The sequence below is a fragment of the Macrotis lagotis genome, chromosome 2 (genome assembly GCF_037893015.1).
Source record: "Macrotis lagotis isolate mMagLag1 chromosome 2, bilby.v1.9.chrom.fasta, whole genome shotgun sequence".
Lineage (NCBI taxonomy): Eukaryota > Metazoa > Chordata > Mammalia > Peramelemorphia > Peramelidae > Macrotis > Macrotis lagotis.
Genome location: NC_133659.1, coordinates 74,922,799 through 74,943,361, shown reverse-complemented (window position 1 = coordinate 74,943,361; position 20,563 = coordinate 74,922,799). Strand labels below are relative to the sequence as shown.

At 39.3% G+C, this 20,563-nt stretch overlaps 1 protein-coding gene across 1 annotated transcript in view; it reads left to right on the top strand.

Annotated features, from left to right (window-relative positions):
- Positions 1-2,121: 2,121 nt before the first annotated feature.
- The window catches only part of ACBD6 (acyl-CoA binding domain containing 6), a 214,548-nt gene continuing 196,106 nt past the window's right edge, over positions 2,122-20,563 (top strand). Inside the window, exons 1-3 of the mRNA XM_074222170.1 lie at positions 2,122-2,367; positions 9,461-9,525; positions 12,521-12,617. Of these exons, the coding sequence (XP_074078271.1) occupies positions 2,143-2,367; positions 9,461-9,525; positions 12,521-12,617 (387 nt within the window). The 5' untranslated portion in view covers positions 2,122-2,142. The remainder of the gene's footprint in view (positions 2,368-9,460; positions 9,526-12,520; positions 12,618-20,563) is intronic.

The following is a 20,563-nucleotide window of genomic DNA, read 5'->3' as shown; positions in this document are numbered from 1 at the left end:
CATCTGTAGACACAATAAGCCAGGCAACAGGATGTCTAGAACACCCTGAGCAAGGTCTTGAGTCTGCGGCAGCTGCTCCAGATTGCCCTTGAGCTGCTCAAGGTTGATTCTGTGGTTTCAGGCAACTAGGAGCATCTTCAAATGCAGCACAAAGGATTGCTGGTATGTCAAGCAGCCCCTGGGCTTCAGAAATCTGATTGTCCATCTTTTCTATTAAGAAGGACAGCTCCAACATATGTAGCAGGTTAGAGCAAGCCCATGTTCAGAGGTCCTATGCAAATTAACAACCTCCATCCTTGTCTTCTCCTCTGTAAAATTAATTTTGGCCTCAAAACTCCTTTTCAGTTTTCAATTTGTGATTCTATGGTCGCCTATGAAGAATTTATGGTAGAACGTGGTTGAGAATCGATGGACTGTCCAATCTCAACCGGACCAGGCTGCTGATCTCCCACTGACAGCTCCCAGATGGTGAAAGATGTTGGTCACCTTTATCAGTTTTTAGGCCACTGAAGCCTTGCTGGGAGGGTTAGTGAGTCACTAGCCTGGCCATGAGCATAGAGAACAGGATCTGAGTTCAAATCTGGCCTCAGACACTTCATAATCACCTAGCTGTGTGACCTTGGGCAAACCACTTAACCTCACTGCCTTGCAAAAAGAAACAAAAAAAAAACTGGCTGCCTGGTTTGGGCTCTGCCCAGTCTTTCAGTTAGAGAAGGATGTTAGTGGAGATTCCTCCCCTCCCCCTTTCTGTAAATTCTGATGGTGACAAGTCCAAGAAAGCAGACCAGGCTTTCTGGACCTCTTTTAATTCTTTCCCATTTATCCTGTATAGGCTTGCCTCTCCATGAGACCTGTCTACTGCACTGCATTGCACTCTATTAATGTGGATAATAAATCTCATTAAGTCAAGGCAAAACTTAAAAACCACCTACTTCAACATCCCTATTCTATTGATTCTTTTTTTAAGCTTTTTTTGCAAGGCCATGGGGTCAAGCGGCCTGCCCAAGGCCACACAGCTAGGTGATTATTGAGTGTCAGAGGCTGGTTGAACTCAGGGACTCCTGACTCCAGGGCCGGTGCTCTGTCCACTGAGCTGCCCTCAAATAGATTTTAAATGTAATAAATACACATTTCTATAGAACTTATGGATGGACAAAGTGCTTTACACAGTCTAAAATAACATTCTTTTTTGCTTTTTTTTTTTTGGCAAGGCCATGGGGTCAAGTGGCTTGCCCTAGGGCACACAGCTAGGTGATTATTGTCTGAGGTCGAATTTGAACTCAGGTCCTCTATGCGAGCCACCAGCCTCCCCGCCCCCATTGTATTAATGAGGAAAACGAGGCCATTAGGTCCGGGGCAGCCCCTCCAGCAGGAAGGTCAAGAGCAGGCTGGGAGGGGCCCCGCGGGGAGCGGCCCACGTGCGGGGCGGGGCCGGCAGCCAGCCGGAACCCCGTTCGCCAGTTGGGGGTCCCTCGGGCGCCACTGAGGCCGGGCCCCGCCGCGGCGCCCTCTGCCCCGGGAGCCCAGCCCAGAGCCGGACCCTGAGCCGGGCGCACGCGGGCCGGGGCCAGAGCCGGGCCGGGAGCCGGGGCCAGAGCCGGGCCCACGCGGGCCGGGGCCAGAGCCGGGCCCTGAGCCGGGGCCAGAGCCGAGCCGGGAGCCGAGCCCAGAGCCGGGCCCGGAGCCGGGCGCACGTGGGCCGGGGCCAGAGCCGGACCCGGAGCCGGGCCCAGGCGGGCCGGGGCCAGAGCCGGGCCCGGAGCCGGGCCCACGCGGGCCGGGGCCAGAGCCGGGCCGGGAGCCGAGCCCAGAGCCGGGCCCACGCGGGCCGGGGCCAGAGCCGGGCCCGGAGCCGGGCCCACGCGGGCCGGGGCCAGAGCCAGGCCGGGAGCCGAGCCCAGAGCCGGACCCTGAGCCGGGCGCACGCGGGCCGCGCTACCGGCGCCGAGCAGGGCCAGCCCCGCGCCGCCCCGCCCCTCCGCGCGCGCCCGCGCCCGCGCTCCCGCCCCTCCCTCCCGCCGTCGGACAGGCCGCGCCACACGGAGCCGCCGACTGCCCCGGCCGCAGCGCGGAGCCCCGGGCCGGCGCCCACCCCCGGAGCGGCCCCGCCGGGCCTCGGACGCCCCCCGCGGGGCGGGGGCCATGGCGGCCCCCTCGCCGGCCCCGGGGGCCACGACGGGCGACAGCGGCGGCGAGCTGAGCTCCGGGGAGGAGTCCGCGGACGCGGGGGACTCGCCGGCCGGCCTGGAGCCCCGGGCCCCCGCGGGCCTGCCCGAGCTCTTCGAGAAGGCGGCGGCGCGGCTGCAGGGCCTGGTCCCGGCCGCCAGCAGGGAGCAGCTCCTCTACCTGTACGCCAGGTACAAGCAGGTAACTGCGGAGCCCCGCGGGCGCCCCCACCCTGCTCTCGGGACCCCGCGGGGACCCCCGCGCCCCCGGAGCCCGGGCCGGACCTCCCCGGAGGCCGCCGGCCTGCGCAGCCCGCCCGGAGAGCCCGTGCCCCCCCGCGTGCCGCCGCGCGCTGCCACCGGTGATTTTGGGTTTTGCCGGGCAGTGGGGGGTCAATGACTCGCCCGAGGCCACGCGGCTAGGTCATTCTCAAGTGCCTGAGGCCGGAGTTGAACCCGGGTCCTCCCGACTCCAGGGCCGGTGCTCTGTCCACCGTACCACTTAGCCGCCCCCATAAATTCTTCAGAGCAGACCATAGAATCCCAAATTTAGAACTGGAAAGGAGTTTTGAGACCAAAATTCATTTTACAGAGAAGACACGGATGGAGTTTTTCATTCGCATAGGGCCTCTGAGCAGGACAGATGTATGTTGGAGCATCCGAGAGATTTCTGAAGCCCAGGGGCGGCTTGACATGCCGGCAGTCCTTTGTGCTGGAGCATTTCAGTCAGACACCGCTTTACTCATTTTACCTCATTTGATCCTGGAAAAAGGCTTGAGGAAGTAGAGGTAAATAGAAGTTCAGTGCCTTGCCTAGGTTCACAGAGCTAGTAGTAATAGTAACAGGAACAGTAATAATAACAATCGCAACACCTGGCTTACAAAGTGCATCATCATCATCATCATCATCATCATAATAATAGCAACACCTGGCTTACAAAGTGCCAGGTTCTGTGCTAGGCCCTTTATGATTGATCAATCATCGATCCTCACAACAACCACTTTACAGACAGACATGGGAAGTGAATTGCTCAGAGTCACACAACTAGGAAGGCGGGAATTCAGGGACTAGAACTGCTGACCTAGACCTCTCTCCAGTGTGTCTGAGGCAGGATTTTGCCTCTTATTAAATTCAGTAAACATGGGTTAAGTGTTTGCTTTGTGGTGGGGACTGGGCCTAGCTTGGGGTCTATTAAAAAAAAAAGACAGTCTTGCTCACTAGGAGTTTAGAATCTAATGGGAGAGGCAACATGCAATCATCGATAGAAAAGATAAATTGGAGTTCATCAGGAGAAGGAAGGCACCTGCAGTAGGAGGGACAGGGCTTCTGACTGTTCACTTTGCCACTGAACTGACCTTGAGCATAATAAGTAAGCTCCCTGGGCCTCAGTTCTTTCATCTGTAAAATAGGGGTGATCATAAAGGTTCTATCTCTGTCTTTCTTGGACAAGAAACTAGGATGATAGTTAATGTGGTCATTGTAAATGAAGAGCCTTAAGATTGTGAGAGAAAATAATGTTGCCCTCCCACTGTAAAGAGTTAGGGTGGGGGTATTTTTTTTTTAGGTTTTTTTTTCAAGGCAGATGGGGTTAAATGGCTTGCCCAAGGCCACACAGCTAGGTAATTATTAAGTGTTTGAGACCGGATTTGAACCTAGGTACTCCTGACTCCAAGGCCCGTGCTTTATCCACTGCACCACCTAGTCGCCCCTGGGGGTATTTTTTTTGGAGCCATACTTGTTCTTTATAATTTTGCAACTTTCACTTCACAGTTCTTTCTATCCCCTTAGTTTTATATATTGTTTTCTTAGCTCTGCTTACTTCACTGTATCACATCATGTAGCTCTTTTCATACTTCTCTGCATTTGTCACATTTGTCATTTCATACAGCACAATGATATTCCATTGTATTCATGCACACTTTAAATCTTAAACCACAATTTGTTTAGTTTTTTTTTGTGTGTGTTTTTCTATCTAATTAAGCAAAGTATACTAGCCCTTTTCTGGATGATTCAAGGTCCTTATTTTGAAAATCAGTTATTGTGCTGTGCTGAGGATGTAACTCTAGATGCAGATAGACCAGGTTTTATAAGCCTCAGGCCCAACTGAAGCCCTGAACTGGAACTTTGAGTTGAACCAGAAATGGTGGAATGAAACAGGTACAGCTTCACATCATTCTGGACACGGTAAATATAGCTGTTTTTCTATAAAATTCTGTTTAGTTGTTTAATAGAATGATACGAAAGGTTCAAAATAGCCTCCCAAAAGTATTTTTCTTGCTCTTTAGAAATCAGTGTTTGACTTAGCAGTATGCTATCAAACCTGAATCAGAAAGGCAGGAGACCGCAGTATCCTTGTTATAAGGTCACTCTTATGAGCTAATTGGGGAGACAACCAGGAAATAGGTACACAAAAACTATATGCAGGATAACTAGGAAGGGACCCTAGACATCATACAATACTCAGCTTTCTAGGTGAGGAAACTGAAGTTGAGTGACTTGCTTTAGGTTAGATAGGTAGCAGAGCCAGGATTCAAGTCCAGATCCTTTGACTTATGATTCCTATAATGGAAAAGGTAATTATTCTTCCATCTCATTTCATTGTTTTCATAAAATTTCAAGAATTTTTGTTAAGGTCTTGTGTTAGATGGACTCCCAAACCTGCAAATTAACCACTATCAGAAGCACATGAACTTTCTGCATTTATGAAGAGCATATGTAATGATATCCTATCAGATAAGATTTTAGATATGGAAGGGTCTTCATTTATAGATAAGGTGACTGTAGGCCCCAGTTTTCACTTTCCCATTCACTTTCCCATAGCTTACTACCCTTACTCCTGAAATTAAACAAAAAGAACCCCTCATTTTTTTTTAAATCAGCAACTTTATCCTTTCCTAAATGGAAAAGAGTGAGACCTAGAACCAGTTTCTTGGATGGTAAGGAAAATGACTTGAATAAGAGGATTGCATTTGATTATCACTTTAATTCATTTCCTTAAGACTTAAAATCTTGTTGCATTGGACCCATCAACCATCTTTCCAAGGAACTTGTTTTACTAAAAAGGTTTTGCTTCCACTTGTGGAAGAGGAATTTGTTTTATTCCATGTGGACTTGTAGGATAGACTCAGGAGCAAGGTTTGGAAATTCCAGAGTCAAATTTAGTTTTGATAGTAGGAAATTTTTTTTTTAATTTTGAATTTTTTACAATTTTTCCCCCTAATCTTGCCCCCCCCCACACAGAAGGCAGTCTGCTAGTCCCCACATTGTTTAGTAGGAAAATTTCTTAAACAGGTTGTCCCCAAGTGGAATCAACTACCTGAAGAAGAAGTGGTACATTTTTCCTTCTGAACAATTTTTTGTTTTTGTTTTGAGAAACCAAGAGATCAGGTTTACTTTTATAATTTAATTTTTAAAACTTATTTAGTATTTTACTTTCCCCTGGTTACATGTAAAAACAGTTTTTAACATAAAAAAAACTTTATTCTAAATTCTCTCCCTTTCTCTCACCTCCTTCACCTCCCACATTGAGAAAGTAAGCAATTTCCTCAACAGTTTTAAAGCAGATACTAGATGGTCACTTGTTAGTCATAGTGGGGGGGCCTTCCAGCTAGCCACTGACTCTCCTTCCACACATTGAGCACATCTTTCCAACTCTATGTGTATCATATATTTAAATTTTTTTTACAAGGCAATGGGAAGATTAAGTGACTTGCCCAGGGTCTCACACAGCTAGGTAAGTATTGAGTGTCTGAGGCCAGAATTGAACTCAGTTCCTCCTGACTCCTTGGCTGGTGCTCTATCCACTGTGCCAACTAACTGCCCCCCTCTTATGTGCAACATAATCTTGTTGCCTTTTGTTTTTTCAAATCATAACTGAAAACTGTATGTTTACCTTTTTTGGTTGCTTTATTTCCTCAGATTTCACTTGAGTGACAGAAAATTGAATGACATGGTTACTTCTGACCTGTCTCTAAAAGAGTTAAGCCAGAAGAGAATGAAACATTTTTCTCATAATTCATGTAAAAGCAGCCTCAGTGTCTTTTCTTCATTTATTTTGTTTAAACCATTTTGTTTAAGAGGCTTAGTTTAAATCTCAGGCTTAATACCTCCTGCTAGACACTGAATGTCACTGGAACTTAGTTTCTTATCTGTAGGAGTGAGACAGACAGTTGGACTAGTGGGCTTTCAAGGTCTGTTCCAACTCTGATCCTCTGAACAACTGAGAAATCGATTCCCTGGCATCGATCAAACTAGAAACTGGCAAGTGGTAACCACATGATTTGTAGCTCCGGATAGTGTTGGGTTTCGGGTTAAGAAGACTTGAACTTGAATCATGCTTCAGATATTAGAGACCCTGGACAAGTCTTGTAACCTGGCTTTGTTTCAGTTTTCTCATCTGTAAATGGGATAATAGTACCCCTTGACAGGGTTGTTGTGAGGTTCAGGTGAGATAACATGTAAAGTGTTTTGCATATCTACATAAAACCCTGATAGGCTGGTTTACTCAACTTTATAAGATTGTTGAGGGGATAGACTTCTCAGATAAAAAACCTCTGGAAAAAGTCATCATGTTAGAAGCATCATGACTTAATTCCTCTGTATTTAGCTTCTTGAGGCTAATAATACTATATTTTAGTTTTTAAAATGAAGACCATTTGTTCATAAACATCACTTTTTAAATACTTCTGAGATCAAAGATAGAGGTTTCCTCAAATCTCTTCACTGAAAAACCATATAGGAGTGATGACAGGAATTTTACATACTAATAAAAACAGTATTATATTTAAATTTAATAATTAAATTTAATTTTAAACATTACTATCATGCTTTGAAAAGTTTTCTCTGAAACATCAATGGCAATAATATTTACAATCAACAATAATGGATGGTGCCACTAAACTACTTTGACTAGAGATAATCCTGGGTTTTTGAAATCCAAATTTCAGAATGCTGCATCTTGCAGGTCTTGCCAGCTAGAAATGCTTTTAAGTACAGTTCTGACCTGGTGATGGAGGACCAGCATAGCTAAGTTTGGGAGGCCCCTCACCAGATTTCCCTCAGGATGATGAATTTTGAAAGCACAGTGACTGGCAAAAATGCTACACTGGTTTGAAGGGGCTGTCTGTGCCTTGCTTTAATGGAGGGAATATTGACATTAACAAAAATTAAGAATTCTTTAGTAGAAAGTCATAATAGTAATTATACTTTTAAACAAAGTACTTTTCTTGTAATAACTATCTTAGTTTTGAGGGTTTTAAGCCCTGGAAGGAGAATGCTTCTCCAAGTCCTTACAAATGGAATACACGAGCCCATGTTTTTTTTATTCTACTTTTAGGACTTTTCCTACTGTTCTTTATCTGCTTCACTTGTGAAATAAGAGAAGAGGAAAACATCAGAGCAGTAGGAGAGTTGTAAAACATTCAGAAAAACAGTGATTGTTAAATTTGTAATATCTGCTGTTACTGGTGTTAGTTATGTCATCTTTACACATGAAAGCAGATTCAAGCTTTTCTTTTGGCTTTTTTTGTCATGATAGCACATCTCTTTATAAATTTTCATCTATGTAATCTGTTTAATTTTGTCATTAGTTTTTTGTTTTTTTTTCCCCTAAAGTGTTAACATTGACAATTTTTCAGGTATGATTGTAATAGGGGATGTGCTGATAAATGTTTTGACTAACTCTTTCACCCCAAAATATTTGCACAATACAAAAAGTTTAACAATTGGCTCTTGAAAACCATATAAGCTTTTCTCAGTATTTACATAACCCCTGACCATAATACAGTATGCCTATTAAAAGGATATCTGTGAAATATTAACATTTATGTCTCAACCATCAGCAAATTAGTAGAATGTAGATGTTCAGAATTTAATAGTTTAAAAAAAATTTTAAACTGAGGGATGCTTTCCCTATTAGGGACTCTTTGTGTAGCAAAAATCTGTTTAACTAACTTAGTTATTAGCTTGGGAAACAAAAAAAGCATTCAAAAACTGAAAACATCTTTGGTTGACTCAACAAGTATTTAATGATGATAGTTACTACTGATTTAAATGGTAAGCAGTACCAGCACTGGTACAAGAACTGATTTGCTGATCATTGATACATTCCCCCACAGTACTTCTAGTACTTTACAGGTAGGGAAGATAAAACACTGCAGATTATATTGCTGGGAATAATCTTGTCTAAGAAGTAGAATGAAATAAGGGAACTTAATATATTTTTCTCTTGAAAGATTCTTAGCTTGGTTATGGATTTGAAACTTGCCACCAGAATTAGAAATTATCTTACTGATAGTTACACTACATACTTGTTAAAGTTATATAAACTTGTTCTTCAAAATGAATTTTATTTAAAAATCACTTGACAGTCAGATTGTCAAAAATAGGGGAAGAAGCTCTTTTGTGGAAAGTCATCTTTCTTTCAAAGCATACACAATGAAATCTTATAAGTCATGTCAAATAGAGCTGTTTTGGTAGGCAGTTTTTTTTTTAAGGTAGTAAGACTTTACCTTATGCAAAATTAGAATCTGAGTGGCTTGTTCAGCTGTTGTCTTTTGTTGAAACTTCCCCTCTCTTCCTGGAGATCCACTTTCTGAGAGTACCTTCCTCATGTTAGGCCACCAACCTAAAAGGGACTATAGCTCAGGCCAATTCTCTTTTCCCCAAACTAGAATTTGATTACACTCTTATGTGGGATTCAGTCACACTTGATGTTACTTCCATCAGTGGTTTTTATATTTATTTTTTTCTCCTAATGTTAAATGGAAAGCCTTTACCTTTGTTAAAGGAATGTAGGGAAGAGTATGGAAAGGTATTTTGTTGCACCTAACAATGCTTCTGAAATTGTTCCAGGCCAAGTAGTTGACTTGATGTCAAAATTAATGTATTTATTTTCCATTAATCCTTGGTCAGACTGACAGAGACCATAATACCTGAAAATATTAGGACTACAACTGATTCTAGAATATGCTATACTTAGAGCATTTTTCTTTCAATACTTATGCCCCACTCTTTTTTTTAACTCATAGCTCCCATCTCCTTATTGTAGCCTATTCTCCCTTATCCCAAGATTTTTAATAACTTATTTTATGTATTCTGATTCATTTGAAGTTATTTTCGATGTTTTTTTTGGTTGTAATAGCTCCTATTTCATATTATTTTAGAAATATTAACATTTTCTAATACAATGAATATTTTCTTAATTATAGTAATTAAATACATATAATTCATTTGCATTGAGAAAAATGTTTCTCAGGTATTTAAGTAAATAAATTATTGGTATTTTTTTTCTCTAGGTCAAAGTTGGAAATTGTAATACACCTAAACCAAGCTTCTTTGATTTTGAGGGGAAACAGAAATGGTAAGACAGAATTCTTGGAATTTGTATTTGATCTTGTTAAAGATATTTTAAGTCTATAGGAATTAAGTAATGAGCAGATTATAGAGTATTATTCTTGGATTAATCTCACAGTTTTAAGACATTCAAACAGTTTGTAGAGAGATTAAAAAGAATCCGATTTTATCTAAGGTTCTTATGCACTATGAGTTTAGTAAATAGGCAGGCTTTGATTTACTAAGTCTTCCATAGGAATGTTCTTCTTGGCCTCAGCCGGGGTGGTGGGTCACAACACTGGTTTTCCCTTTCTACTTCTACTGCTTAGGATTTTTCCTCTTCTATCCCTTTCTTATTTTGTCCTAGTGTCAGGTAGGATGGAGACGTCATTAGCAGGAAGGGGAAAAGGAAGAAAGAAAGAAGGGAAGGTAAATCTTCTTTGGCTACTTTTCTGCTACTTATACACTGCTACTAGTGATTTTGGTGGAGGTATACCCATTGCCATCACCTTTTCATTGCCCCAGTCTTATCTATTTCTGACTCAACAGGCTCTCTGCTCCTCCATCTCAGTACTTCCTATTATGAGAAACCTATAGTAGTCTTATTTTTGGAATATTAACAGACACCTCTAAGCATCTTTTCTGCCTTAACTCTTGCAGTACTTTATGTATGCATACATACATACATGCAAGCATAGTGTGACACGGTTTACCTTATTTTGCAATTTTTCCTTATTAGTGGTGGAATATGAGAAATGGTTATTTTTCTCTTATATTTCAATCATTAAATTAGGATTTCCTCTTTCAGCAAATCTTTGGAGATGAGAGTGCCTAAATTCTCTGAGTACATGCTTCTTGATCGTGAGTGAGACCCCATTAACTAATAGACCTTTCAAACAGATCCCATCTAGGCGAGTTCTTGCACTTTGGAAATGAATCCCTGTCCTTGGAACCTTCCATTAGAATTCAGGGTGACTTAGTTTAAGAAAGAGAAACAACCAGAGTGGTCTAGTAAAAATGAATTCTTTTTTTCAGATTGTTGGAGGATGCTGAGTCTCATGGTCAAATCATGTTCTCGGGAGGAGGAACCAAAGAATTTCTGCCCACCTCCTCATTAATTTGTCTTAGCTCCTCATTGCTTTTTAATCAGAATTTATTTCTACCCTTAGAGAAACCTCCACCCCTTCCAAAGATTCTTAATCATTCAGGGGGAATGATAGTACTTTTTGGTTGTTGAGAGGAACCATTCACCTCAATTTATTGATTATCTAGTAGCCTAATTAATATGCTTAATAATTGCCTAGAAACTCTTATCTCAGAAATTTTCATTCTTCACAGTTGAAGAGAAGAGTGCTCTGAGATCTAATCTCTCTTCTTCCCCCTAAAGACATTGTATGGTACAATTAACATCTTATTTCTACTTTAACTCAAATGATTTGTTCTTTGGACTCAACTTTAAGAAACTAGAGGTCTTAGACATAAAATTATGTCATTGGTGTGATATTGTAACTAAGAAAGCTAATGAAATGTAATCTGAGACTGCATAAAGAGAGGCAGAGTGTCTAGGAGTTTGGAGGTCATAGTCCCACTATGCTTTGGTCACACCATATTTGGAAATATATGTTCAGAACTAGACACCAGATTTTAGGAAGGTCATTGATAAGATGAAGATTGTTTAAAAGAAAGTAACCAGTACAGTAAAGAGTCTTTTTTTTTTTAGGTTTTTGCAAGGCAAATGGGGTTAAGTGGCTTGCCCAAGGCCACACAGCTAGGTAATTATTAGGTGTCTGAGACTGGATTTGAACCCAGGTACTCCTGACTCCAAGGCCGGTGCTTTATCCACTACGCCACCTAGCCGTCCCCAGTGAAGAGTCTTAAAATCATTCCCCTTGTGAATATGTTGAAGGATTTCACAGATACATAGTCATGAACACTTGATAGTTATATTTAAGTTTTGCGTGATTGTTTTGCCAGTTGCAATCAGGCAAATGTAGGCCTGTTGTAACGAAAAATCCCAAAGTGGTATGAATCTTTTCAATCCACTTGTTGGTTTTGTTGGAAGGCAATTATCTTTTAGATATGGGTTGGATTAAATGACTTCTGAAGTACCCTACAATTCTTGAGATTCTCTGAATATAAGGGGCGGCTAGGTGGCGTAGTGGATAAAGCACCGACCTTGGAGTCAGGAGTACCTGGGTTCAAATCCAGTCTCAGACACCTAATAATTACCTAGCTGTGTGGCCTTGGGCAAGCCACTTAACCCCATTTGCCTTGCAAAAACCTAAACACCCCCCCCCCCCCGAAAACAAAAAATAAGTTTCACTGAATATACCAAAGATTAGGGTAGGTAATTCTATATAATATGAATACCCCTTGAATCCTTCCTTATTCTCTTCAGTTTGTCTGAATCAAAATGAGATGTTGAACTAGTATGCATGCTGGCCCGAAAATTCTAACCACTTTGTATTATGAGGGGGGAAAAAATAAAAACTTTTTTATGAAAAATGTGGAAGTTTCCAGATTCAAGAAGTTGACTTAGGAATTAATTTGTAACATAGCTAATTTTTTTTGTAGCTTTATTCAGTTACATTTCTTTATCTGATATACTGTTTGAACTATAGTGTAGCAAGGGACAAAAGAGGAGGACTGTCTCTAGTTAATTGAATGTGTTTCAAAGTTAGTCTGAAAAGTAATGGTCTGATTTATTTCTGTAATTCTAAACTTTGAGATCAGTATATGTCATTTCGGTAGTTTTCCAGTAGGTCAGTGGTTCTCAAAGTGGGGTCTGGGAATGCTGGGAGTTCTTGAGACCTTTTCAGGGGGTCTGTGAGATAAAACATTTTCATAATAATACTAAGATATTTTAATTTTTAATGTGGTAAATACTGATAGAGATAAGTTAATAGAGATATTTGTAAATATGGGGAATTCTCATATATGTTAAGAATATAAAAGGGTCCTGAGACCAGAAAGTCTGAGAACCACTGCTGTAGATCATTTTAGATATTTCTTCTCTATTTTAGGGAAGCGTGGAAGGCACTTGGAGATTCAAGTCCTAGCCAAGCAATGCAGGAATATATTGCAATGGTTAAAAAATTGGATCCAAATTGGAATCCTCAGGTAAGACTCAGATATAGATGCTTTTTATTAATTTAAAGATCTGTTTTGTTGATGTGGGTATTCCCCTCATGCCCTTTTATAATTCACAAAGAGTTGTGGTCCATCGTTTATTATCTTATGGTCAATCTGGTTTTGAGTCTTTAAATTTAGTGTAGATGAACCTCTCGCTAATCCTGTATGTGAAGTGCTTCTCTTTTTCCAGAGCTTGCAGAATTTTCAGAGCTTGCATTTTATTTACATGGCCTTTAAGAGAATTTAGGTCTACCTTTTTACCATAGTCAGGAATAGACATAGAAATTTCTTGGAGGTAATTATATTTTGAAATTTTACTGAATACATACTGAATGTACAAGTATTTTCCTGAGAAAAATATAAAAGTCAGGATAATGTCACATTTTAAGTTATTTTCTTGATTGGTTTATAAAATTGCTTAAAAATTGAATGGTACTTAAATATTAACATAACTGTAGTCTGATATTTTAAATTTCTTTGGGCCACTTGGGGAAAAATCCCAATATAACTGCTGTCACACTTAAATTGCATTCTATTGATTTTTTAGATTTAAATTAAAAAAGACATAATTCTTGACACTAATTGATTCTGGATATTTGAACTTTTTTTTTTACTCTTATCTGATATTCCTTCTGTCAGAATGGCCTTTATAAGTTTTTTGCAAGAACTACTTCCAAGTCATACCCATTAAGCATAGATGTCTCAAAAGGCTTTGTCTTTTCCCTCTGTACCATTTTGCTTGTTGATCTCATCATCTCCCATGATTTCAGTTGTCATATCTGTGCAGATTATTCTCAGATTTATTTATCCTAATCCTCTCTCTTTTGAGCTCTCATCATCAGTTGTCTCTTGAATTGATGTCTCGTAGACAGTCTAAAAGGGGCAGCTGGGTGGTGCCTAGGAGAGAGTACTGAACCTAGAGTTTCAAAGATCTGAGTTCAGATGTGACCTCAGATACTTAGGAACTCTGGGAACCCTGGGCAAGTCACTGTTTACCTAGTGAAGGAAATGGCAAACCTCTCTAGTGTCTGCCAAAGAAAACCCAAAATGAGATCATGTAGAGTCAGAGGTGCCGATTGACACAACAGCAAAATGGAAGTCATTATCTTTCCTTTGAACTTTGTGGGCAATCTAAATGTCATCTCAAATGCTTTATTTGTGACTGATTCTTGTGTTTCTACTTGTCCCTCTCTTGTCTGTCTCCTCTTTACTCACACAAGCCACCCCTGCTGTAGCCTTTCTCTCAGGCATGGCATATTGCCATAGTCTTCCTGCTGCAGAGTTTCCAGGTCATCCTGTACTCAGCTGCCAAGAGTACGGGCCACATCCTCCTCAGTCAACTCCAGGGGTTCCCTGTTAGTCCAGGATCAGACATGAAAGGGTTTGTGAGATTCAGAAAGCTCTTTCCAGGCTCATCTCTTGAGCCCAGGGCATTGTAGCCAGCCTGGTCCCCTTCCCTGGTATGCTCTCCCTCCTTTCCTGTTTTCTTTAAGATTCAACCCAAATCTCTTTCTCTAAGAGGCCTTTCCTCTGCCAATTGCTGGGATCCTTTCTCTCAGATTTCCTTCCTGGACACTGTATTTATCTTATATGAACATGGTTCTGGGGGTATTGTTCCCCTTCTTGGAAGATGAGCTCCTTAAGGGCAGGACCCCATTTTTGCCTTTCTTTGTGTCTCCTGTACACACAGCAGCTAGAGTTCCATGAGTAGGACTAATGAATCCATGAAGTGGTATCAGTATTTGAAGTCACACTCCAAATTACTGTTGATCTACAAAACAGTAGAAAAAACTCATTAATTACAAGGTCTAATAATGCACAATGGACCACTTCATATAAGCATCTCTATTTCTGTCCATTGGAACATTTCTGTAGCACTCTAATGTGTTGTCTCCTTTGATCCTGAGTACAATTTTGTAAGATAGGTACTGTTGTTATTTCTATTTTACAGATGAGGAAACTGAGAGGAGAGGTCCTGTGACTTAGCCAGTCTCACAAGTGACTGAGGTTGGATTGGAACTCAGTCTTGCTGACTCCCAAGTCCAACACTCTACCATGCCACTTAGCTGCCTCTATAGTTAATCAGTTTTGTAAACTCATTTCTGATTCTCAGTTTTGTCATCTGTAAAAAAAAGAGGAAATAGTATTTGCTTTATTTTACTTCATAGGTTGATCAGATTGGATAATGTATGTAAAATACTCTGTAAACTTTAAAAGTTCATTGTTTGAATGTCATTTGTTATTTTGACATTCTTATATAGTTTGTTTTAAAAAAAATTGTCTTAAGTATTCTTGAAATATTCATCTGTCCTCTACTGGGTAGTTATTGAAATAGAACAGTCCTTGCCCTTTGAGAGTTTGCAGTCTAAAACATGGAATCTTTGATCTTCTATCTAGACACTTTTTTAAAGATATTTAAATACAAAGACTTTTTTAATTGTTTTTTGAATTTTACAATTTTCTCCCCATAGACTTTACATTGTTTCCATGTTATCTATTGATCAAAATTGAATGTGTTGAGAGAGAAATCACATCCTTAAGGAAAAAATAAAATACAGAGAGACCTTTTAAAAAGTGTTTTCAAGGTTAAAATGATTCATAATTTTTGAATCATGAAAACGAGTACAAGTTGGAAATCTGTGTTTTTAGAAATATCTTGACATCTGAACTTTGAATTTAGCTTTTTTATCAAAGCATAAACAAAGCAAAAGCAAAATAAATGAGTAAACAAAGATTTGTGGTCATCTGTAAGAGTAGCTATGTCTGGATTGTCTGAAGAGAGAATATTTTGAACCTTTTAGCCTTGGTTTTAAAGGGGGTGCTTGGCATCTAAAGCTGCCTGCTGCAAGATCATTTATACAAAACAAATTCAAATTTGAAAATAAAAGAAAGTTTAAACATTTATTTTCCATGGGGAAAATGTTTTATGACTTAAAAAAATTAAAAACATGACTAAAAGAAGATATTCTTTAATTTGATGAACTGTTTACCTGTTTTAGTTTATTGTGATTGCCATGATAATTACCCCCCAAAATACATTTAACGTGTACACCTATTATTTTCATAACTTTTAATAGTTCTTTTTAAGGCTGTCATGATTCTGATATTTCATTTTTCTGTGCTTAATATGTTAAATATTGTTTTTCATATAAGTCCCTCCTAAGTATTTTTAGGTTTCAAAGTTAAAATTTCAGAATTACAATTCAGAGTGACTGAGTATGTCACAATTCTTTATTTAATCTTTTTCTTAATCTTGTGCCTGATCATGGTACAAATGATCTATTTCCAGGTCTTGTTAAATGAAATGCAATAATGTCTTTTTTTGCATGCATTAGTAATTTAAATGAACATTTGATTCTCTTTAAATGAAATAGAATTCAATCTAGTGTTTAGCCAAATGTAAAATGAGAATATTTGTTCTTTTTCTGAGATATTTCAATCTGCTTTTCACAAATATTTATTGTTTACTGTAGTCATTGTGCTGTATAGACACTAAGAGTACAGGACCCAAGTATGAAAGCAATCCCTACTTGGAAGGAGCTTCTAATCTAGTGGGGAGATAGCAGATTGTATTATGCTATATATATAGCATGAATACAAGATTAATGGATGCAAACTGATGCAAATTGGGGAAATACTGTTTTGAAAAGGTGAGCATGAGCAGTGGGGACCTGGAAAGGCTTCTGCAGAAGCTGCTACTCAAAGGAAGAGAATCTTCCTTCAGCTGGAGATGAGAGGCTAGAACAAGCCATGGAGATGGTGTCCTTTGGGAAGAGCCGAAGGAGCCTGAAGGGGAGAAAAGCCCAGGCAGGCTGAAAAATTGTCACCTTTCAAACCATGACTGGGCCAGACCCTGGGAGGGCTCAGTGTGGAAGGTAGGGAGCTCATGCTCATAATGAGGCTTCAGAATTGTTTAACAGGATGGACTCCAGTGATGACAGACCTGTTAGGAGGCCAGATATAGCCAGTGCAGCGCTGGACCTGGAGCCAGGAAGACCTGAGTCCAGCTCAGACCTTGGACACTAGCTCTAGGGCCCTGGCAAGTCATGAAGCCTGCCTCAGTCTCCTCATCTCTAGATAGCAGATGAGATCATATTTGTGAAGTATTTGGCACAGCACCTGGTACACAGTAGCAACTTAATAAATGTTGATTAACTGATCTGTAAATGTGACCTTGAGAATTACTTTTGACCCTTTGTTTTCTTTCAGACTTTTTGCCTTGTACCAAATACATTCCTTTGTGGCCACAAGAGGGAGCTAAGTTCATTTTGGTGACTGAAAAACTAGAGATCGACTACGTTTTGGCAAAAAAATAGCTGGTGTCATGCTTTTGCTTGTTCTTCACAGTTTGATTCTCTTAGTTGAAGAAAAAACAGGAAAAAATCTCCCAAAACTTTTGTATTTAGGATTTTCAGGTGTTCTGTTAGTATCTTTTTCTGCCTTATTTTACTACCTTAATTTCCTCCAGCCTATGTTTCTCTTGTAGTTGCTGTAATGGGTTTCATATCCACAGAGAATTGAAAGTACAGTTATATATCTTGGTCTTTGAAATGGAAAATTATCTGTCAGTAAATCTTTCATTTTTTCTGTCTTTTTAATTTAAATTTTCTTTATCATTAATAAACATGAATATTTCAGTTTATAGAGAAGAAAAATATGAAATCACAAACCTGTCAGATGTAATTTTTTAAAAAACATATTAAGTTTAACAAGGTAAATATAAAATTTCCTTCCTTGTGGGCCCTTCTTTTTATTCTTTTGTACTTTTTACATTTTTTGATCTTTTTTTTTTTTGCATTTCTATCACTCTACAATTAGCTTCCTTTTTCCTTCTACATAGTAATAAATAAATATGGTCAGGTGAAACAATTCAAATCAGTGACCATGTCTGAAAAGATATATTTTAATCTACACTTCTAACCTGCCATTTTTCTACTATGAGCTGGGAAATATACTTCATATTAGTCTTCTGAAATTATGATAGCTCATCATATTGATCAGAATTCTATAATCTTTCAAATATAGTAACAATCTTTCAAAGTTGCTTTCCTTTGCATCATTGTCATTGTGCAAATTGGTTTATTGTGGTTTATGGGTTCTGCTCATTTCAGTTTGCATCAGTTTATATAGTCCTTCCTAGTTATGAATTTCTTTATCATATCCTATGTCCCATTACATTTTTTTAGGGTTTTTTTTGCAAGGCAAATGGGGTTAAGTGGCTTGCCCAAGGCCACACAGCTAGGTAATTAAGTGTCTGAGACTGGATTTGAACCCAGGTACTCCTGACTCTAAGGCCAGTGCTTTATCCACTATGCCACCTAGCGCCCCCCCCATTACATTTAATATACCAAAGTTCTTATGATGTAGTAATATTTCATTTGAGTTAATTCACAATACTAGTTGATGAACATCAACTTTGCTTCTACTTCTTGGTTACAGTGTTTTCTGCAAATTTTGAACCCGTTCATCTACTTATAGGTGTTAATGCCTTTTGCTTTTGAACCCTAAGAACTGAGTAAATGAAAGAGCAGATAAATTCATACACACAATTTATTTAACCCTTCAGGTTTTTATAATTTTTAGGATTGAGATTTTAAGGAATAATAAAGCTTTTATGCTTTTTTACAAAATTAATTGTTAAAGGCATTGTGATATAGTGAAAAAACGATTCTTGAGAACTAGTGTTTGATTCAGGTTCTGATTTCTACTTAACATTGTGTTGGAAGGACAGGATGGGAAGGGAAGAAGAGTAAAGGGAAGACAAGGGAAAGAAAAGGAATAAACATTTATATATATATACACACACGTATATATACATACATACGTGTATATATATATATATATATATGTTCTAGATACTGTGCTACGTACTTTTGAAATTATTATCTCATTTAATCTTCACAATAGCCTTAAGGTAGATGTACTATTATCCTCATTTTACATTTGAGGAAACTGAGGCATGTAGAAGTTAAGTAGCTTGCCCAGGATCACACAGCTAGTAAATGTGTGGACCTGGATTTGAACTCAGGTTTTCCTTACTGTAGAACCAGTATGCTGTCTACCATATGACCACCTCTGCATGACATTGTTGGTGTGGCCTTGGGAAGGAAGGTCAGTTAATCTTTCCCAATTTGAATTTTCTGACCTATAGAATGAGAGAACTGGGTAAGTCAAGCAGTTTCCAAACTTTCTGAATACAAAGATCTTTTTAAAAATACCTGACATAATAGTAATTACTGTTTATATGCAAATAGTAATACTATTTATATCTGAAGATACATGAAATGAAAAAGAAATGAAATATGTGAGATGAGAAAGTACATGAATGTTCTTGATTTGGTGACACTTTGAGTTTATAAATTATTTATCACAGCATATGTGATAAATCTATAAATCTGTCTTTGAAAAAATAGTAAAATAGTAGGTATAAGATATGATCAATCTAGAATTCAATATTAGAAAACTTAAAATTATAGTTGATCATATATATCAATAGCAAAACAGCAAAAGCCATATGATTATATCAGTAGATACAGAAAAAACTTTTTTTTTTTAGGTTTTTTTTGCAAGACAATAGGGTTAAGTGTTTTGCCCAAGGTCATACAGCTAGGTAATTAATAAGTGTCTGAGACCAGATCTGAACTCAGGTACTCCTGACTCCAGGGGCAATGCTCCATCCACTGTGCCACCTAGCCATCCCCAGGAAAAAACTTGATGAAATTAAGTACCCATTCTTATTAAAAACACCAGAAAGCATCGGAATAAGTAGTGCTTTTTAAAAAATAAATAGTATTTTTCTAAAAACTAAGTCAGCTTTGTCTGTGATTAGGCACAAACCTTTCCAGTAAGATTGCAGTGAAGCAAAGATGTTTGGAGAAACAACTAAAAAAAGCTAATTGAAATGATGAACAACTTTGGCAAAATTGCAAGATATAAAATAAAATTATAAATCTTCATCATTTCTAGATATTTCCACCAAAACCTATAAGGAAGAGATAGAAAAAGAAACTATAACAACTGCAGACAGTATAAACTACTTGGGAGTCCATCTGTCAAGACACCCATAGGAGCTATATGACACAATTACAAAACACACTTCACACAGATAAGACATATCTAAGCAATTGGAAAAATAGTAATTGCTCATGAATTGACTGAACTGATATAAACAATGACAATTCTACATTGATTTATACAATGCCATATCAATCAAACTATCAAAGAATTATTTTATAGAACTAGAAAAATGATAAAATTAAGGTCAAGATTATCAAGGAAATCAGTTTTTTAAAATGTGAAGGAAGAGGGGGGGCCTAGCAGTCCAGATCTTGGGCTATATTACAGAGCAGTAATTGTCAAAACAGGTTGGTACTGGATAAAAAATAGAATTGATCAATGGGATCGATTATGTATAAGATATACAGAAACAAATGACTACAGTAACCTGCTGTTTGGATCATTGGGCTTCTCAGACACCAGGTTACTGTATTTATTTGCTTAACTGGCAAATTTGCAAAGTGTTCTTCCTAAGGTACAGACCTGATCTCATCTCTCTTATACTCCTTGTCACCTATCAGATCAAATACAGAGTCCTCTGACTTCAAAGTCCTTCATGACCTGCCTTCCCTCCTCCCACCTTCCCTGCCAAGTTCTCTGTGATCCAGTGATGTTGTCACCTCTGCTGCTTGGCTTCCTTCAGTTCCAGGTGGCATCCAGCATTCTGCAGGAAGCACCCCCCCACCCCCCCCAATGCTAGTATCCTTTGCTCTGTTGATTCTCCTAGATTTATCCTGGATCCAGCTCATTTGTACAGAGGCTATGAGCTCTCTCTGAGAGTGGGGGTACTTCTTTTGCCTTTGTGTCCCCAGAGTTTAGTTCTCTGCCTGACACATTACCAAGTGCTTCATAAACATTTATTGACTGGCTGTGAAAAT